At 40.2% G+C, this 18,814-nt stretch overlaps 1 protein-coding gene across 1 annotated transcript in view; it reads left to right on the top strand.

Annotated features, from left to right (window-relative positions):
• The first annotated feature begins 12,894 nt into the window (after nt 1-12,894).
• Nucleotides 12,895-18,814, top strand: part of ptchd4 (patched domain containing 4) — a 42,900-nt gene continuing 36,980 nt past the window's right edge. The window contains exon 1 of the mRNA XM_015019050.1: nt 12,895-13,999. Within this exon, the coding sequence (XP_014874536.1) occupies nt 13,400-13,999 (600 nt within the window). The 5' untranslated portion in view covers nt 12,895-13,399. The remainder of the gene's footprint in view (nt 14,000-18,814) is intronic.

The following is an 18,814-nucleotide window of genomic DNA, read 5'->3' as shown; positions in this document are numbered from 1 at the left end:
GGGTAGAGCGACTGTATTATGTACCTTCCTTTGGGGGGGCGCCGATTTATGTTTTCACATCCACCTGAATAATATGTAGTTGCGCCCCTGAACATCACTTTAAACCAACCTGAGGGAGTAATAAACTGAAAAACAGATTAAAAACAATATGTAGATCTTTGTTTTTGAACTCATATTGCTATTTATTCAACAATTTAGCAGTAAAAAGTGTATTTGAATTGAAGTTTTGATCAACATGTGGTTTTGCTGTAAAAAGCCCAACATCAGGCCAAAAATAACTGAGAAGCATCCAAGGCAATGTGTGTGGAGACTCTCTGCAGTCTGCTGTAGAGGAGTTCAGTGGTGCTAATCAGTCGCTACCCACACTGTTCTCTGGTTCTCGCTCAGAGCTGACCTCCTGGCTGCTTGGCAGAAACCAAACACACCATGAAAACACTCTCTGCCCCCTAAATCAAGCCATTTGTTGCACTTGCTGTCAGTCGACATGTGCTAAGAACTGTTCCACTGTGTTTTAGGATCAGATTTTGATTTTTTTTTTAAACTTCAGTTCATTCCTTAGCTTTCAAACTTTCAGATTCCTTGTGGTGAACTGGTATTTGAGGTATATATTTTATTCAGAGTTTAGCTATGTTTCTTTACATATCTATGTTCTTGTCTATTCTGAAAAAGCATTTTATAATGTTAATTTCTTTTCCTTGTTCCTTCTGTGTTCTAACCTTTTGGTCATTTCTCCTGTTGGGTTGTGTCTGGTTTGTTTTCAGCTCTGTTTCCTTGTTTCCACGTTGCCTGTATGTTCTATCAGACATTACTCCGATTTCCTCAGTTTTTTTTTCTTTTTTAATTTTTAACATGTCTTGTCTGTCAGTGTGGCACTCTTTATGTTTTTAACCTGAACAGCCATGAATCACTGACTTCCATGGAAGTGTTTTTTGGAGTGGCAGTTGAAGCCCAACACATTTACTTTCACAAGCACAGCATTACGGCTTTTGCTATAACACTTTATGTGTAAATACAGATACTTAAAAAAAAATTTTTTAGAAATTGCATCGGCTTCATTTCAAATGCAATGAAAACAAGGATGGAAAACAGGGAGAGAGTTGGGAGTGTAAAAGCCTGAAAGTAAAGAAAGAAGAAGAGAATGCAGGACAACAGTCTGTTAATAAACATGCAGAAAGAGAAAGAGAGAACAGAACCAAGAAGCTCAACTGAAAACTACACAAGTCAACAATACAAGATGTAGTACAACTGAAACACACCTGAATCCAAACACGTGTGTGTGTGTGTGTGTGTGTGTGTGTGTGTGTGTGTGTGTGTGTGCCTGTGTGTGTGTGTGTGTGTGTTAGTGCTAGCTTGTCCAGGATGCTGCCGCTCTGGATTAAGATGGTTCAGAAATTATTGATGGCTGTAACTATAAAAAAAGTGTTTTTTTGCAGAGACAAAATGTCCGAGAGAAAAAAGCACCATAGTCGTTTTCAAAGCAACACTCTCTTGTCCATTTTCTGGGATCCCAAAGGAAGACCTATAACGGGAAAGGTTCTGTTGGATTTCACGTCAGATGGTGAAAAATAAGGTTGCTTTTTTTCCTCCATACAGGATATGGAAACCTCTGATTTGATTTCTGCCAGTGACTGCTGCCAAAGCTGACTCGATCCAAATGAAGAGGCTAGAATGTCAGGAACACTGCACTGTTTCAGTGGAACAAGGAGAAAGTCATAGTGGAACAACAGTGCAAAACTACAAGTCAGGGAAAACTATCTTAAAGCAGGAGGTGACCTCATTCCAGAGCTTTACCTCCAATTCCTTCTGATTTTTTCCCCCTTCATTCCCAGATGCCTCCTGCCCCACTTTGAACTGATGAAGAGCATCATTAGTGAAATAAGACATGATTAGTTCCCCATCCAGTTCTTTCATCAAAGCTGCCTTCACTCACTTTGCTTCAGTTTCATCTTCACTCTAATAAAAATAAAGTTTCTGACAATTTCAACATCTGTGCTCGTCATCGCCTCGCAATTAAGGCTGCGTCGGCTGAGCATGCGGAACAGGAAGACGGCAGAAAAACGCAGCCAAACAAAGGCTGAAGGAGACGCTGCGCTAACGTGGCGGCTGGTTTACGGGAGACTTATTGATCTCACAGCTGCCGTCAAACTCTGATACAATGCCGACACAAACTGAAAACTGCTTCTTTTTATGGCTGAGCCACATCTCAAACAAATGTGTTTAACGAAACAATTTTTTTTTCTTTTCAGGTGTTTGAGAAGTTTCCTGCATGTTCAGCCCGTTTGACCTGCAGAAGTTTGATGATGAACCTGAAACATGAAGCGCTCATGAGAACTGCAGCAGTTTTTCAGATGTATACAAGTTTCTTTTCTTTCATTGTCAAAATGTTTAGCAGATTTAACCAGCTGTTGTTTCTTTCACAGAATAGGCAGAAATGCAAATTAAATAAATAAATAAAAAAGTCCGCATCACAGTCGAACCCTCAACCACACTGAAATCTTAAAGGGGCAGTATCATGTAATTGACTTTTTTGAGTTTTACATCATGTTATAATGTTGTTGCCTCATCCAAAATATAGCTGGAGCGTTGCCTTGATTCTTTCATGTATGTTTGAGAAATCCTTTAATCACCATAGCAACCATTCAGCTGGTTGGACCCAACACCACCTTCGAAACTCAGTTCTTCCTCAGAGCTGCAGTTTCAAGCTACTGAGCTTCCTCCTCACAGAGCAACTCTCTCACTCAGCTCCTTCAGACTAGCCAACAGCAATTAGCAAACACCTGGTAGAACTGCTTATCTGGTGAGCTCTTTATACCAGCTACTTCTCAGTGAAATGCTGGTAAAATGTTGTTAAAGGGTTAATAATAGTGGAACCATGTTGTGAAGGCTTTCTGAAAAGCAAAACTTTTTAAAGAGACAGAGGCCCAATTTGAAGGCGCTAAATCAGGAAGTATTTTTGTAAGTCATATTGAATAAATAAATTTTTTTAATAAGAACTGAGGGTGACATAGTTCCTTGATTATTCTATAAAATGTATTATGTGCCTAGAAAACACATTTTACTGCCTCTTTAAGTGGATATTGGCATTAGTGCTGATCACATTTAATCGGCGGGGTTTACCTCGTCTATGGAAGAGAATTAGAGCCACTATGAAAAACCAATTCTGACTTTAATTTTCTGAAATTAAAAGTCGGTATTTTTACAGTGAAAGCCTTCCAAAAACAAAAAAAACAAAACAAAACAAAACAAAAAAACAATCACTGTTGATCCATAAGTTATCAAGGGGAAAATAAATTTTCAACATTGGACCAGATTGGTTTTAAAACTCTTGTTCCCAGAATGCATCAGAGAATACATCAAGAGGATATAATGTGACACATTTTAAGTGGGTGAAGCGTGTTTACACTTGGAAAGCTTTAAGTTTTCCTTCCAAGGTTTCCATCATCTGCATTACATTTCATCAAAGACAAACTGCTGAAATACCTCCAGACCCCCCGTATTGTTTTTTTATACTTTTCAGTTTCCATAAGACACTTCCGAACTAAATATTAACTAAATAATTAACAATATGGCTGCATTTTAGTCAAAGCCACCCAGCTTTATCAGTCAGACTGATGAAAACCATGAAAAGTGTGCAGCTGTGGAAGATTAGAGGGAGCGTTCATAAAGTAATTTATTTAGACAGCCATAATTTGTTTCAGTCATTTTTAGCATAATGTGTTGAGCAATTAGTGGAATGGCTTTTAATTTTAGCTTTTCATTAGCTTTTTAATTCTGCATGTGTTTGATGGTTGAGTGTGTGTGTAAGAGTGTGTGCGGGGGTCAGGTAATTTATTAGAGTAACAATAACTTTAAAAAAAAGGTTCTTACAGTCTTACCGTGTTAGACTGGATGAAGTGATAAACAGGATTGTGACAACTCTTGCTGGTTTGGCAAATCTGTCAGAATTCTAACTTGAAACCAAATACTTAGAGGTTACAGAAGGACATGGATTGTTTCTCACTGTTAAACTAAATTCTTCTTGTTTTTAGTTCAAGTTGGATAAATAAAGTATTCTTTTTTTTAATACCAGAGCAATCAAAAATGTTGAAGTTTACCTCCATTTCTTATAACTGCTATTGAAACGCATAACTTGGTTTTAAACTGCAGTAGTCTGTTGGATGTTTGGCCCATTCCTCCTGATACAACAGGTGAAAGTGAGTCGAGTTTGTAGGTCACATGGTTCACAGACACATTTTCCAGAAACACAATGGAAACACAGCAATTAAAAAAAAAAAAAAAAAAAAGTTTCTTGCCAAAAGAGTTTTGCACTAGGACAGGTGTTTTTTCAGTTCTATGTAAATAGATTTGTTTCTCTAAACTGCAGTGAGAACATTTGCTCTTTCTTAATGCACTGTTATCGCTATTCTGTTAATGTCAGCAGAACACAATTTTGCAAGTAAGAAATTAATATAAAATCACACAAATAAGCTTTTTATGCAATAAGACATTAAAAATTACAGCAGTGGATGTAAACAGTTACATGAGAACCACTTTGTTCTAGTTTAACAACTTTTTATCAAAAATGTGAGGGTTTTTTTTATGTTGGTATATTTCCATTAAGCACATTTATTTTCTTAGTTTCAATCTGCGCAATTTTCTGATTAACGGAAACGCAGTTAGTGACAACATAAAGCACCTCTAGAACACCACAAGGCAATACTGTCCGTCAAAGGACAGAATAAATAAAAGCAAATGATCAGATGGAGAAAACCTGTAGAAGACTGATGAGAGGTATGAGGAAGATGGAGGACAGTTGCGCTGAAAAATCCCCATCAGCTTGGAGGGCTGTATATCTCCAGAAACGCTGCGTTTGCATGGTGGTGAGACAGCCGTGACGAGCCCCGGTGATTAACGAGACTCAGACAGAACCGGCCCCCCGTCGTTTAACAAGAGACGATATATTTCTGAGGAAAGCGCTTTCCTGTATTTTCTAACTCTAGCTCAGTTTAGACGCTGTGTTCTGGTCAGCGACTGAAAGGATTCCCAAAGGTTCAGATATAGAAAGCCAAACGGCTCAAACAACAGGAACAGTATTTCTTCTTCTTCCCTCCCAACCTGTCCACTCACCTTCCTCTTGACGGGGATTCACGCATGGCAGCTCAAAGTTTGCAAGGCCAGACACGCACACGCAAACACACCCACACACACACGCTGCAGTAAAATGGGACAAGAATAGGAAAGAGTTTTATATCGGGCCTTGAGTATCTTGTTAGACATATGCTGAGAAATAAGAGACATAGTTCAGTTATTTCACTAGTTTGTTTCGAGCTTTCCCCATCAATAACTGCGTTTTGACATTTTGAAAATAAATTCACTTAATTGAAACACGCCAATTAGCGCAAGGATGAAGTGTTTATTTTGGCCGAATCAAAATAACAGATGTTTTTAAATAACTTATCATAAGAACTAACTTATTCACGTGTGATTTTAATTCATTTTGTTATTTAATGGAAGCATCATAATTGCGAATTTGTGTTTTTATTGATATTAGTGGAATATTGACAAAGTTTTTTTGCACATTTGCAATGGAAACACAGTTATAGTGGTGTTAGTGAAACACTGAATCCCAATTTGTCCAACAATTTAAAATTTGGTGTGTGAATGTGTGTGTATTGTTTGCTTCAATATGGGAGTCAGCGTCAGTATGAGTAAAATTTACACAAGTTCAGTCCATTTCCTTTTTAATATAAACCCCTTGTGCCACTGCTGAAGCTGAGCTGCTGTTTCGGGACAGTAAACATTTAAAAACAGCTTTTTAAAGCATTTTGAAGATTCAGAAAAGCAAAACCAGACGGAAAAGTTCAAAGGGGAAACGTAATTTATTGTAAATGTTTAGAAACCCAAAACATGGCCGTTACAGAAGATACTACTGCTGGTGTGGACGACGCATGAAATATGTAATCACCGCTAATGACGCAAACGCAGCAGAGCTAAACGTGTGGCAATGCAGTTTGCCTGGAGGATAAAGCTGCTGAATTATGGGTGTAGTTTAGCTCCCTGCCCTGACTAGGGAACTGGGGGTTAATGAGGTATGGGGGTATAATTCCCCCTGTACCACTTACCAGGCTTTGAGGAAACCACTGAGCCTTAAACTGCTGTGGCACAGTTGCCCAGTATAGCCGGGGACAGTAAACCTGCGGGGGAGTGAAACCAGGAGTGAACGACGAGAAAATGAGTCCATAAACATGCCTTCTAGATGTACCCTGGCTGAATGGAGACCCTGTAAAAAAGGACAATTAAAGAAATGCTGTGTCAGATTAGAGCGTGCCATGTAACGGGCAGAGACCCCAGGAGGTAGTGGGAGGTTTTTATGGCCTGTGTTTTCAGGTTTACCAGCATAAGTGTGTGAAAAAGCAGCCACAGGCCTTTCATTTCAGGACTGGCAGAGTGACTGTTAGAAACCAGTAATGAACTGGTGGAAAATTAACCTATAGCTTAATGCTGCTTAGGTGGCGAGACACAGATAATGTATGTTCTATAAAGCTAAAAACCCTTAACGTACGAAACGATTCATAGCGGCTAGTTCCACTCTAAGAAGAATTTTATTTTCTTCCTGAAGGTAAAACAATGTCAGAGCAGTGATGAAACTGGGACAACAAAACTTTGAAATCAGTTAGAGGCAGAAGTCATTTTGCTTTTCTTCTTTGGTTTGCTTCTTCGTTCTGGTAAAATTCCTCCTCAGATCGCGGTAATTTGACCTCAAGTAGAGGTGGATGGATCAATCCAAAATATCGATACTATCAATGCCAAGTTGGTATCAATTTTGGATCAATAATTTAGTTTCAGATTCCCTCTTGAAAGTTTTACTTGTTTTGCAGTTTCTTAAGTCTAACGTAAAAATGTTTGCTTTGATTTGCTCTCAAATTAAATTTTTTTGTACTTTATTCAGAAAAAAATGCTCACAATATTATTAGTTTTTTCTATTGTTTTCATTTATGTGATAATAATAGTGATGCAATTGTATTCATAAAATGTTTTTATTATTTATATGTAATGTTGGTTTATTTATAACAAACATTATCATTACATTACTAGTACACAATAGCTCAAAGTTAGTTGTGCACACAAGTTAGTTGAATTAAGGACAACTCCAAAGAAGAAGTTAGACCAATATAGATACCAGACATGTTGCCCAATTTTAACAGATTTTACTCATATCCCATTTGAGACCTAGCTAAAACATGGGATACCCCGTTAGCCCAGTTAGCATGGTTTATGTTTATTTACCTCAAGTGAGTCCCATTAATCATACAGATTAACAGAGCAGGCAAGAAAGAAGGTGCTTGTAGTGCTACATGATGCTTTCAGGACAATCAGGGATGATTTCGACAGCATGTGCTACGACTACCACTTAATCACCCCCAATTTGGGTTAAGTGGGCTTACCATGACCAGTAGAGAATCCATTAGAGTCTGGTCTGGAGGGAGCAGTGGAGGACAAGTAGGTTCAATCAGAGCCGTCCACCACTGAGCCCTCATTAGGCAAAGCCTTTTATGCGAAGTCACGTTACAAGGCAAGATGAAATAGTTTCGTCCTATTAAGATTTCTGGAGAGAGAATCATCCTGGAGGCGGCTATTTTTAGTTCCAACCAGATGAAACTTACTCAAGATGAATAGTTAATGAGAACAGAAGGTGAAGGGAGCAGACGGAATGAATTCGGTGACAAAACATCTGAGTTTCTGTTCTTGACATAATTGGGTGGACCTTGCGTGGCGGAGCGTGTTGCAGTGCCTATCGACTGAGTCTTTCTTGTGTCAAACCAAATGACAACACCTGATATGCGCAGCAGGCGGTCTCGCATTGTGCGGACTCAGCAGTTTTAGATGTGCTGCCTCAAAGAGGGGAGAAGGCATTCATTAGCTGTCACTTCTTGCCTGTGTTGCTGATGGAGCGCAGACAGGAATAGAATCATAAAGCCTCGTTATTTAGAGGTATTTTGGGAATCGGAATGGATGACACTTCTGTGATGCTCTTTGTGCCGACTGCCAGCTATTTTCAGGAAACCAGCACATGTGTTCTCTTTGATTCTGGAATCACAAGGATATAATTATTCCACAGCTTAAAGTGGCAGGAAGTAAGTTTAGGGAGCTGTGAGGTAGCAAGGAATTGCAATGCGTAATTGTTGGATGCCTTAAATGGGGATCCTGGAATCTGGAGAAGTCTCTATTTGCATCCTTCAGGTAGAAGAAGCAAATGAAGGAAAATTATTTTGGATTTTATTTCCCCTGTCATTGTTAAAGAAATCCAACCACCATTTTGGGAATATGTTCCCCTATTCATGCTATTTTTTAAAAAGTATGATCCAGTTGCCCAGCTCAGCGATGTGGCCATACAATACATGAAATTATAGCTAAGTGACTTATTTCCATCTCTAGTTCCATTGGCAGGTTAACATATATAATGTTTAATATTAATAAAGAAAAGCAAACTCAAATTACTGCACAAAAATAACTTCACAAATGACAAATGGGTAAAAGAAATCTAGACATGCCCCTGGTTGAGTGATCATAATTTGGGGCATATGTAACTACTGTTGTCCATGTTCTCCAGCAAAGTTGATTCAACACATCAATTTTGTTGACAAAATGCTAAAGGTTGCCAAAAATATTACACCCCACTATCAGTTGTTGTTGTGAAGAGATAACCACTGTCTGCGTTTCCATTACAAATTTGCGCAAAATTTTGTCAATATTCTACTAATGTTGAAAAGAATCCCCCTACAATTTCACAATTGTTGTGTTTCCATTAAATAAGAAGTGTAAATATAATTGTTCACGAGATAAGTCATTAAAAAGATGCGTCATCATCCTCCTACCAGTTCCTGTTGTCTTCTTCATCTTTTCCACCAGTAGTAAAATCTGGTTGTTGATCACATGACTGGTGTGATGCCAAAAATCTGTCTCCATTGCAGTTTTATGAAGTACACTAATTTAGATAGTCGAAAAACCACCTCATCATACTCAAAATGGGAGTTTGGTTCAAAATTGTTGCGTTTCCATTAAGCAAATTTATTTTTGTGATTCCAATTTGTGCAATTTTATGGTGAATGGAAACACAGCTAATGTTGTTCACCTCACCTGAATTTCTTACCATATTACTAGGTACGCCGGTTCAACACGTAGTTAATAACAGCAAATCAGCCAGCATTTGGCATGCTGAGGTGAGTGACAGTTCATCAGTTTAGCATTGTCCGCATAATATTCCTTCAGTGTAATAATGTTATCAGAACATTTCGCTGTTAGATGAATTCTCACAATGAAAGCGTTTGTTGAGCCAAGGACTGAAAAATAAAGATTTGATGATGTGTACAGCAAATGGGCCATGTTTTAGTGTGTCTGAGTGTGTGTGCTAGTGTATAAAACTGCATTTAAAAATCACAGTGCAGAGGCTTTCTTGTGAGCAGTGTGTGTGTATGTGTGCATGTGTGTGTGTTTGCGGAGGTGCTGATGCATGGCTCTGATTAGCAACGAGGATGTGACACCTTTGGAGGACCCTGCAGGATTACAGGACAACACCAGCATTTGAGAAACAAGCACTCAAGCGGAAAATCACTTTTATAAAGTGACACAGACCCAAGACAAAACATAGGCACATGCATACATACACGCGCGCATGCACACACAAACAAACACACACACACACACACTCACACACACACATACAGAGGTTTAAATCCTGTTAATTCCCTACAGAAAACTACAGAATAAACCCACATTTCCACAAATTTCATAGATTGTGAAGAAACATCTGAATGCAGATGTGATATGTATGGCTTATTATGGCAGTATGTGCAGAAACAGTGAAAAACCTAATTGGCAATTAGCAAGAGTGCAGTAGGACCCTGATCGCCTCCACATGGTATTTAAGTTTATAGATTTGCTTCGCAGCAGCCATGTTCAAACAGCCATGGAGGTCCTGGAGACTGTGGGGTCTTACAAGAAAGAAAGATTTGCAAATACAAGTATCATCTCAACTGACTGAATGCCATTTGCTTGGGACCTGTTGAATCACTTCTGAGTAAATAAGTGGGAACAAATCTATCTGTAATTTACTACTGGCGGATTTTTACTACTTTTTGCCTTTAATTTGAAGCTTTTTCAGAGTTTACTAGTCTCCAAAATGATCCATTCCATAGAAAAATGTGTGACGACCTGTGTTTCTGTGTATTTATTTCTTGTTTTTTTCTGTGTCCTTGTTCCCCGTGAGTCTCTGTGATGTCCTGTCCTCCCTGTTGATTGATCCCAGCTGTGTCTAGTTTTCCTGATTTCCCTCCCTGTTGTCTTTGTCTCTTGTCGGGTCCTCATCTAATGTCAGTTGTTGTCTTACGTCTATGCTCTCCAGTAGAACTGCGAAGTCCTGGTTAGCGTTAGTGCTTGTTTTTCAGTCCTCTGTATTTCAGTTGCTACCGGTAATTAGCTGTGTGCTAAACTCTCTGCCGTGCCGCCTGTATTGGACTGTTTGAGCTTCCGTCATTAAATCATTTCCTTCACTACGTGGGTCTCTGCGTTCATCCTCCCCTCACTCACCAATTCATGACAAAATGTTTATCTAATGCTACACTTTATACACAGCATAACCGTGGACCTATGAGGTGACAGGTAATATTTTTTATCTCCATTAGCCTTATTAAAAAGAGAACTATTCGTCCAAACAGAGAGACTGAAGGGGAATGTGGTCAGCAGGGCATTCATCCCACATCTGCTAATGTGCTAACAGCAGAGCTAATTTCTTGTCCAACACATTTGCTAACTTTGAAAACGTTTAGCTCACTTATCGTCCCATAAATAATTTTTTTCCAGATAAATTCTCTAAAGCACAAATTTACTTGGCTGTTTTGTCAACTTTCAGTTGAAAAATGTTTTATAACTGTGTTGATGTTTTGTTGACAACTGTTAAGAATTATTCCTGTAGTTAGCTGTTTATATTCATGCTTTTATTTTTAAGTATGTGAAGACGCAGCAGTTCCATTTCCTCTCCTCACCTTCTCTCTTTTTTCCCCGCCACTAACTTTCTTTCAAACAAAAAACAGAAAAACAATAAACAGTAAGAACAAGATATCAGCATAAATACAATATGTGAGGATCATTACATAACATGGAAATAATATCTAAATTAAATTGGTGCTTGAGAATTGTAGCTCTTCAAGAGCAGATGTTGAATTGAAGTTAGCGCTTTAGCATTCATTAGCTTCTGCCAAATACTGTGTTGGTATAAAACGTTAGCGTTAGCTTCTGCAGCACACCATGTTAGTGTAGCACTTTAGCGCAAGCAGAATTAATGATTAGAGCTTTATGGTTAGCACAACTACATGGTCAGCGAGTAGCATTTGATTTAGGCTTCCCATGTAGGAAATCTGCAGACTTACATTTATGTTACAGTATTAATAATATTAAATGAAGGATTGTTTGAGTGCCTTAACACAGACGGTGCAATAGCGCAAGCGCTGAACCACAAAACGAAACATGCAACATTGGATATATTAATAATATGTGTTTCACTCTCTCCATGGCACAGCATGAATTGTACCAACCAAGCCCACTGTGTGATTTGTCAATAAAACATTTTTGGCAAAGAGCTTTTCAAGTCTAAACATTAGCATGCTAAAACAACAGAGTATTTATCTCACTCCCCCAGCAACACGGGCTGCTGGGAAAACGGCAGTTGGAGTGTGGGAATGTTAGAAATGATTAAGAAGAGTTTATTTATTCATCAACACGGCATACATGTTTGTGCTGGGGTGATATAATGAGCACACTCAGATCTTTGCTATTCACATCAGAATCCACATCTGATGAGTTCCTGAGTATCAAAAGTGAAGGTGCTGTAGGTTCTGCTTTGGAAGATGTTCACAGGACCAGTAAAGTGACCTTTTTTTCATGTCTTAATGATCTAGGTGCAATCATAGCTTTGCTGTTTTAAATTAAAATTCAAAAATTCTTCATTTGCTCCAAAACAAAATTAAATGTTGTTGTAAGTCATATTTTCCATGAATCTTCAAACATTAGTTGTGGATCCTGTTGCTTTGGGCAGCCAGGGTCTCCAGTAGCAGTCTGTCTTACAAAGAATCTGAAGAGGCCTCTGATGGAAGACTGTTGCTATCCTCCTCTCTGCATCCAGAAAGCCTGCTTTTCAACTCACCTGGGACTTGGGGTCAAAGTTCAGGTATTACTTACGCTTTAGAGATGATATTCAGCAGCTCCCAGTGGGGAAAATGACATCTTGTTGCTACGGCTCTTGTTACACAGCAACCAAATCCAGAGGGTGTAGTTATCCAAACATGCAACACCTCAGCCAAAAAAAAGAAAAAAAAATTATGAACAAAAGTCACCTCGTCACGTGCGCGAGGTGAAGTAGCGTAAGGCGCGCTGAAGTGTATGGGATAACATAATCGGCGCGCTGCCCCCTCCAGACGGGGTTTTGACGCCCCCTCTAGTGCTGCGCCCCTATGCGTTGCATGCGACCCCCTTTTTGCGCCACTGTCTATGCTTCATGGGAACGCAGATAGCGTTCTGAGCCCAGGGGTTCTTATTCTCCTGAATCCAGCCCTGTATGTGAGTCATGAGGCCAAAAGCGTACAAACGCTTTCAGAAAATGTAATCAGGTGGGTCTTGCTTCCTTGAACCACCACTCCCCCAGCCCCCTCTTCCTCCTCCTCTGGCGTGCAGAGGCAGCACAAGCTGGGTTTCCCCCATTCATGAAGGCAACACTGACTCATTCTGCCAGCGCTGGTGGTCATTCAGCCACCTGCAGGAGCGTTTTACAACTCTCATGTTGCCTCCTATGTTCCTAAAATAACCAAGCAACATCGCGCACACACACACCCGCCCCCCACCCCAAATCCTCCAGCTCCCACCTCCCTCCACCCAAAACACCCCTTCCCCTAACTCCTCCCCACCTTCAGCCACATGGCTCCCGTTATGTACATAAATCAGGCGCCCGCCGCCGCCGCTGTGAGGGGCTGTGCAGGCAGACAGGAGAGGCGCACATGCACACCGCACCGCCGCGGCTCGTCGCTGCCACTGCAGCCGGAGTGCAGCGGAGCAGACCGGGAGGCGGAATGGCCTGAGCTCGGCTCGACTCGGATCCCCTCGACGCGGCGAGATGTTGCTCCTCTAACCGGCCGCCTGTCCGTAGCGCGTCCACCCGTCTGGCTGGCCGCATTGCTGCAGTGCTGCTTTTTTTTTTTTTGCCTTCTTTTTTTTTCTCTCTCTCTCTCTTCCAGGTGTTGTGTGTGCGCGTGAGCGTGCTCGCGCGCGAGCGCGTCCGCCGTATAGCCTGGTGGTAATTCTTGTACCGAGTCGGAGGAGTGGGTGGAGGGGGGGCTGGGGGGAGAAGAAGAAAACAGGAGTCTGATGTCACATGTGCTTCATCGGAGGAGACGGGGCATCTGCGAGCCGGATTCTGTGGAGGATGCTGCGGCAAGTGATACACAGAGGGCTCAGGGCTTCCTTCTACTGGCTCGGCTTGTTCGTCAGCAGGCACCCCGTCTTCTTCCTCACCGTCCCCGCGGTGCTCACCATCATCTTCGGCTCCACCGTGCTCAGCCGCTTCAAGCCCGAGCGGGACCTGGAGGTGCTGGTCGCCCCGACTCACAGCCTGGCCAAGATCGAGCGCAGCCTCGCCAACAGCCTGTTCTCCATCGACCAGTCCAAGCACAAGCTGTACTCGGATCTGCACACGCCCGGAAGATACGGCCGGCTCATCCTGCTGGCCAGGTCCGGCGGCAACATCCTGGAGCTGGCCGACCAGGTCCTGCAGGTCCACCGGCAGGTGCTGGAGCTGCGCGTCACCTACAAGGGCTTCAACTACACGTTCGCGCATCTGTGCGTGCTAAGCCACCGGGACCGGCGCTGCCTCCTGGATGACATCGTCACCGTGTTCCAGGACATCCAGCAGGCTGTGCTGTCCAACAGCAGCTTCCACAAGGTGCCGCTCAGCTACCCCAACACCACTCTAAAGGTGAGCGCTTGTTGCCGGCCGGGGCCGCGTGCATGCCGCCGTGTTGCAGGCTGGCCCTCTCTGAGCACGCACGCGCGCGCTATAATTTCTGAATGAAACGGAATGTGGCGCGCGTGGGGCGCCTTTTGCAGATTGCTGCATTTATCATCGGCGAGGGAAGCCTCTGTGCAGCGCAGAGCAGCGGGCTGGTCGCAGGCTCTGCAGGTGAATTGATTGGCTGCATGTCTCTCCTCTCACACACATACACACGCACGCGCACACGCATAGGGATATCCTCGTTTTTTCCCCCTCTCTCTTTTTGATGCAGTGTCTCCCTCCTGCTTTTTTCCCTCCCCGCTCTACTGCTGGGTTTGTTCCTGCACACATGCAGCTGCATCGCTCCACACCGGGCTTACAGGTGAACATCCAGACCGGGGAGGCCGGCGCGTGCCTCTGGTGCCGATGGTCAGATTTGAGGCTTTTCACCCTGAAATTCCTGCACAATATGCAGCTCATTCAGGAGTCGGCAGCGCAATGCGAACCCCGCACGTTTTTTCTTTTTCTTTAAATAGTGTAGAATAATTCAGATTATTTTTCAGAAACAAAACAAAACGAAATGCTATTTTATGAACCAGTAATTTATCAGAAAAGGAACAGGCTACACACATGGTTACAGAATTCATATACATCTGCATACCAGTATAAGCTTTTATGTTTTAAGGCTCATCAAAAAAGAAGCTCATAATTTTAAAACACATCTAGTTTTTTCTTTACTTTTCTCTTTAGCAGATTAAAATATTAACAAACCTCGTAAATTACATTTACTTTATCGTAGCTTAAATAATTACTGAATTGTTTAATGATTTATACATTGTGTCCAGTGTTTCATATATACTACATCTTTTGATTTTGAAGTGTTACTTTGAGTGAAAAGCTGATCAGCCAGTTGATGACTTTATTAAGAATTCTAATAGGTTTTGGACTAACTTTAGTATTTCAATAGTTGTTTTATTTGTTTGAGCAATATGACAAATAGCGTATAACCTGTATATAACACACAAGGCTGGATTTAACAAATATTTTATTTTAAACAATATTCCAGTAGTTTTTGTAATTTTATTTCTAACATATTCAACATGAGGCTTCCAACTAAGTTTGTTGTCCAGAATTATACCTGAAAATGTTGTTTTATGAACGCTGTCAATTTCAACTCCATTTATATGTATCTTTATATTATTATATCAATTCAGGAAAAACATATATATTTAATTTAAGGATTACTTATAATCAAACCGCTTTTAAACCCAGCAGGTTCTTTTTGTCTTATCTGTATTGGTTAATCCATTTTTGCAGAGATCAGCAAACATTATACATTTCAAAATACTTGATGCTATAAAAATATTTAAATCGCGAATAAACATTTTAGCTCTTAGGACTGAGCCTGGAGGAACACCATGTTTTACAGTTTCAGTTTGTGACCTTATGTTATTCATTTGTACATATTGTAACCTATGACTGAAGTAACTCATTGAACACTGATGTGTTTATCCTGACATATTGTTCACATTTTTCCATAGAAACATAAAACACTGGGCTAGAGTAGAGGCGTCAAGCTCATTTTCATTTGGGGCCACATCAAGATCATGAATAATAAAGGGCCGGCTGTGGCAGAATGCATAACAACACTACAGTGCTTCTAAACAATGTAATAAAATTAGACTTCCTTTCATACTGAAGTAATTTGGTGTTACACAAATAAAAACAGATTTGATTTGACTGATAAAATAATATGTGGACACAAATGTTTTTCTGTGGCCCCCTAGAGTCTGGAACAGGGGTCAGCGACCTTTACACACCGGACAGAAATTTTTGCCTTTGGTCCAGCTGAACAAAATTTGTTTCGCTAAACAAAACAAATGAACATATTTAGCTAAGCTTACTGAAATTACACTTTTAATTTTGTTTTTAGGTTCAATCAAACTTTTACCAAAAAGGAATTAACACAAATTTTCAATGGAACGTAAAATATTTTATAGAAAATTACTTTAAAAAAAAACGCTTAGTTTGCTACCAAAAGACAAAAATAGTTGCTTTTATAAAAAAGAATTGTCCTTACACTGTTTAGTGTTATTCTTTATGAAAATGCTTTGCATATTTTACATGTAAACAGCTGACATGTTGTACTACCTTTACATTTTAAAGGTATGTATGTAAAAAATTACTGAGGATTTATCTTAGTGTTTATGTCCCATAAAAATGGAGGGACAGCTTATTAATAATAATAGTAATCCTTTCTTACAATTTACAAGCATCTCAACGAAATACCATGTAACCTAGTAGTTTTATAACTTCTTTTCCTCCAATTTTTGGGGGTAAAATAAGCTGGAAATATTCCCATGTTCCAGACGCATTAATTATTCCAAGCTCTCACCGCACTGAGGTGATGGAGATACTTTTAATTGACTTCTTTTTAATCTAATTCGACTGCACACGCATGACAAGAATAACTGGATTACTGTAATTAGATGAATTAGATTAAGATAGTACAGTTGTTCATGGTGTGTAGCCTTATAATGACTCCTATGCTTGAGTTAATGTTTTTTTTTTTTTTTTTTTTTACATTTTACCCTGATTTGATTCCCGATTGGTCAGATTATATAACATCAGTTCAGTCATGGTAAAAAATAAAGTACGCTGTTATTCGATAATATTGCCATATGGTTCTGTTGCATTAATTTAACTTGAGACACATCTATTACAGTTTTCTGGCCGATCACTGATCTTTAAAAAGTCTGACCTGCCGATTCTGATTTTGGCCAACACTATATTTTTTTTTGTCTAAAAAGTCAATAAATGAGGTAACAAAGTTTGTCAGTAAAGTATTTAATGCGCTAGTGTAATGCTGTGTAGCTTACTGGAAATGACCTGCTCTGAAAACAGCCATCAGACTAAGAGAGAGAAGGATCCAGCTGAACAAGATGGCTGTTCATGTTAATTCACTACAGACAGACTATAATTCTGAAATGGCGCAGAAAATCAAAGTCATCGTTCACAACTTCTCCTTCTGTCCACTGATTGGCCAGGTTGAAATTCCACCAGAAAAATCCAGCTCAATGGGAGAAATCCCAGACGGAGAACTGAAGAGAGATGAGAATTGAGTGGAATTGTGCAGAACGGTGATGGCTGGGCTAGCTCTTGGACATTTGGTTTTGTGTTAGCTCAATGCCAAGAAGGAAAACAATTGTCTGTCTGTCTGTCTGTCATAGGACTTTTGACTTCCAAAATGTGGAAGAAGGGAACACTGTGAATACTTTCCAGAAGCAATGTATTTTTAGGCAGAAATATCATAAAGTTACTACACAGAATTCATCTATATTCTAATAAGTTTGAAGGATTTTGTAGAAATGGCCTGCTCTTAGAGCTCTTAGGAGTTGCTGTTGTATAACCTTTGCTGATATTCTCTTGCCTGGTTCATACGGTAAGATTTAAAAATTTGTCTGCCGATTTTCAAAACCCACGAGATCACAAGCCACACAAAGAAAAGAAATCATAGGGTTAGGTTTGGTCATACACTGTGTGATGCCAAGCCACATGACAGGAACAACACACCACACACGCACACACACACACACACACACACACACACACACACACACACACACACATTTCACTCAAATATTCAGATGTCAGACAGGAAATCTCGTGAAACCTCTCGATCAAACAACAGTTCAGAATAGCCAACTGGGAAAAAGTAATGACAATATTGTGCAATATATATATAAAACAGATGAAAAAAAAAACAATGGAAAGATGTTTCCAACATTCAACAGACATTCTGGTGCACCATGGCAGTTTGTTTTGTCTCCTGTATTTTAGATTCGCCTTCGTGTTTCCGCCACCTTGCTTTCTGATCAACTCCACGTCACATTCAACAGACTCCGCTCTTGTTGGACTTCGTGGAACTCTACAAGACAATCCAACATGTTGAATATCCTTGATAATACAAATCACACAGAAGGAAAACCTCTTAAGATTCTCTTTGGAGACATCTTGATAATTGGGGCATCATTAAGATTGTCAGAAGAGGGAAATAGGGACAAAAGTCGACATTGCAAACTAGGCATTTGGTGTTAAAGTAAAGTAATGTCCAAAGTAAGTTTACTTTGGACCTTCATTAGCGTCTGTTCAACTTTGTGTCCTTTTTTCAGTTCAGTTCAGGTTATTTCTTTAGCATCAATTCACAACATTTTACAGAAAAGTCAGTTTAATCCAATCATATTTCCATTCCACATAGCTGATATCCAGCACGGTGTTGGATGTGTTGGATACCTCGTCACTTCTGCTTGCTGCTGTTATTAAATCCACTCCCTTTGAAGCCTGACATTTTTTTTTCATGTTTCCACTGAAAAAAGAGGCACAGACCGGCACATCTTCATTTGCCGTTCTGTAAATTCTATTTGTCTCTCTGTCCTCTGCGCTAATGGAAAACTCAGAGCAACTCAGATCACAAAATGCTATTATCTCTAAAATGTCTCAGCCCAAGTGGTGTTTTGCCATTTCAGAACATTCGCGAGCGAGAGAGCCCGAGTACAGTGGGAATTTGATCTTGGTGCCGAGTGTGTGAGATGACAGAAAGTGTTTTCCATTGAAAATTGTTCACACACTGAGCCGTGTGATTTAGTCAGTGTGACTGGGCATTTTCACACAGTGTGTGTGTGATGGCAGAGGTTGTGAAGTCACTGCGACTGCCGAGCGTCATGTTCAGCTTTGAGCTGAAATGTTTGCACAGAAGTTCATATTGCTGCCATGGTATACTTTAACTTTTTTTTTTTTAAT

This window comes from Poecilia latipinna, unplaced genomic scaffold (assembly GCF_001443285.1).
Source record: "Poecilia latipinna isolate Pla-1442-1.1 unplaced genomic scaffold, P_latipinna-1.0 Scaffold2364, whole genome shotgun sequence".
Lineage (NCBI taxonomy): Eukaryota > Metazoa > Chordata > Actinopteri > Cyprinodontiformes > Poeciliidae > Poecilia > Poecilia latipinna.
Note: the sequence above shows the minus strand (reverse complement) of the source record. Positions and strands in the feature narration are given on the sequence as shown.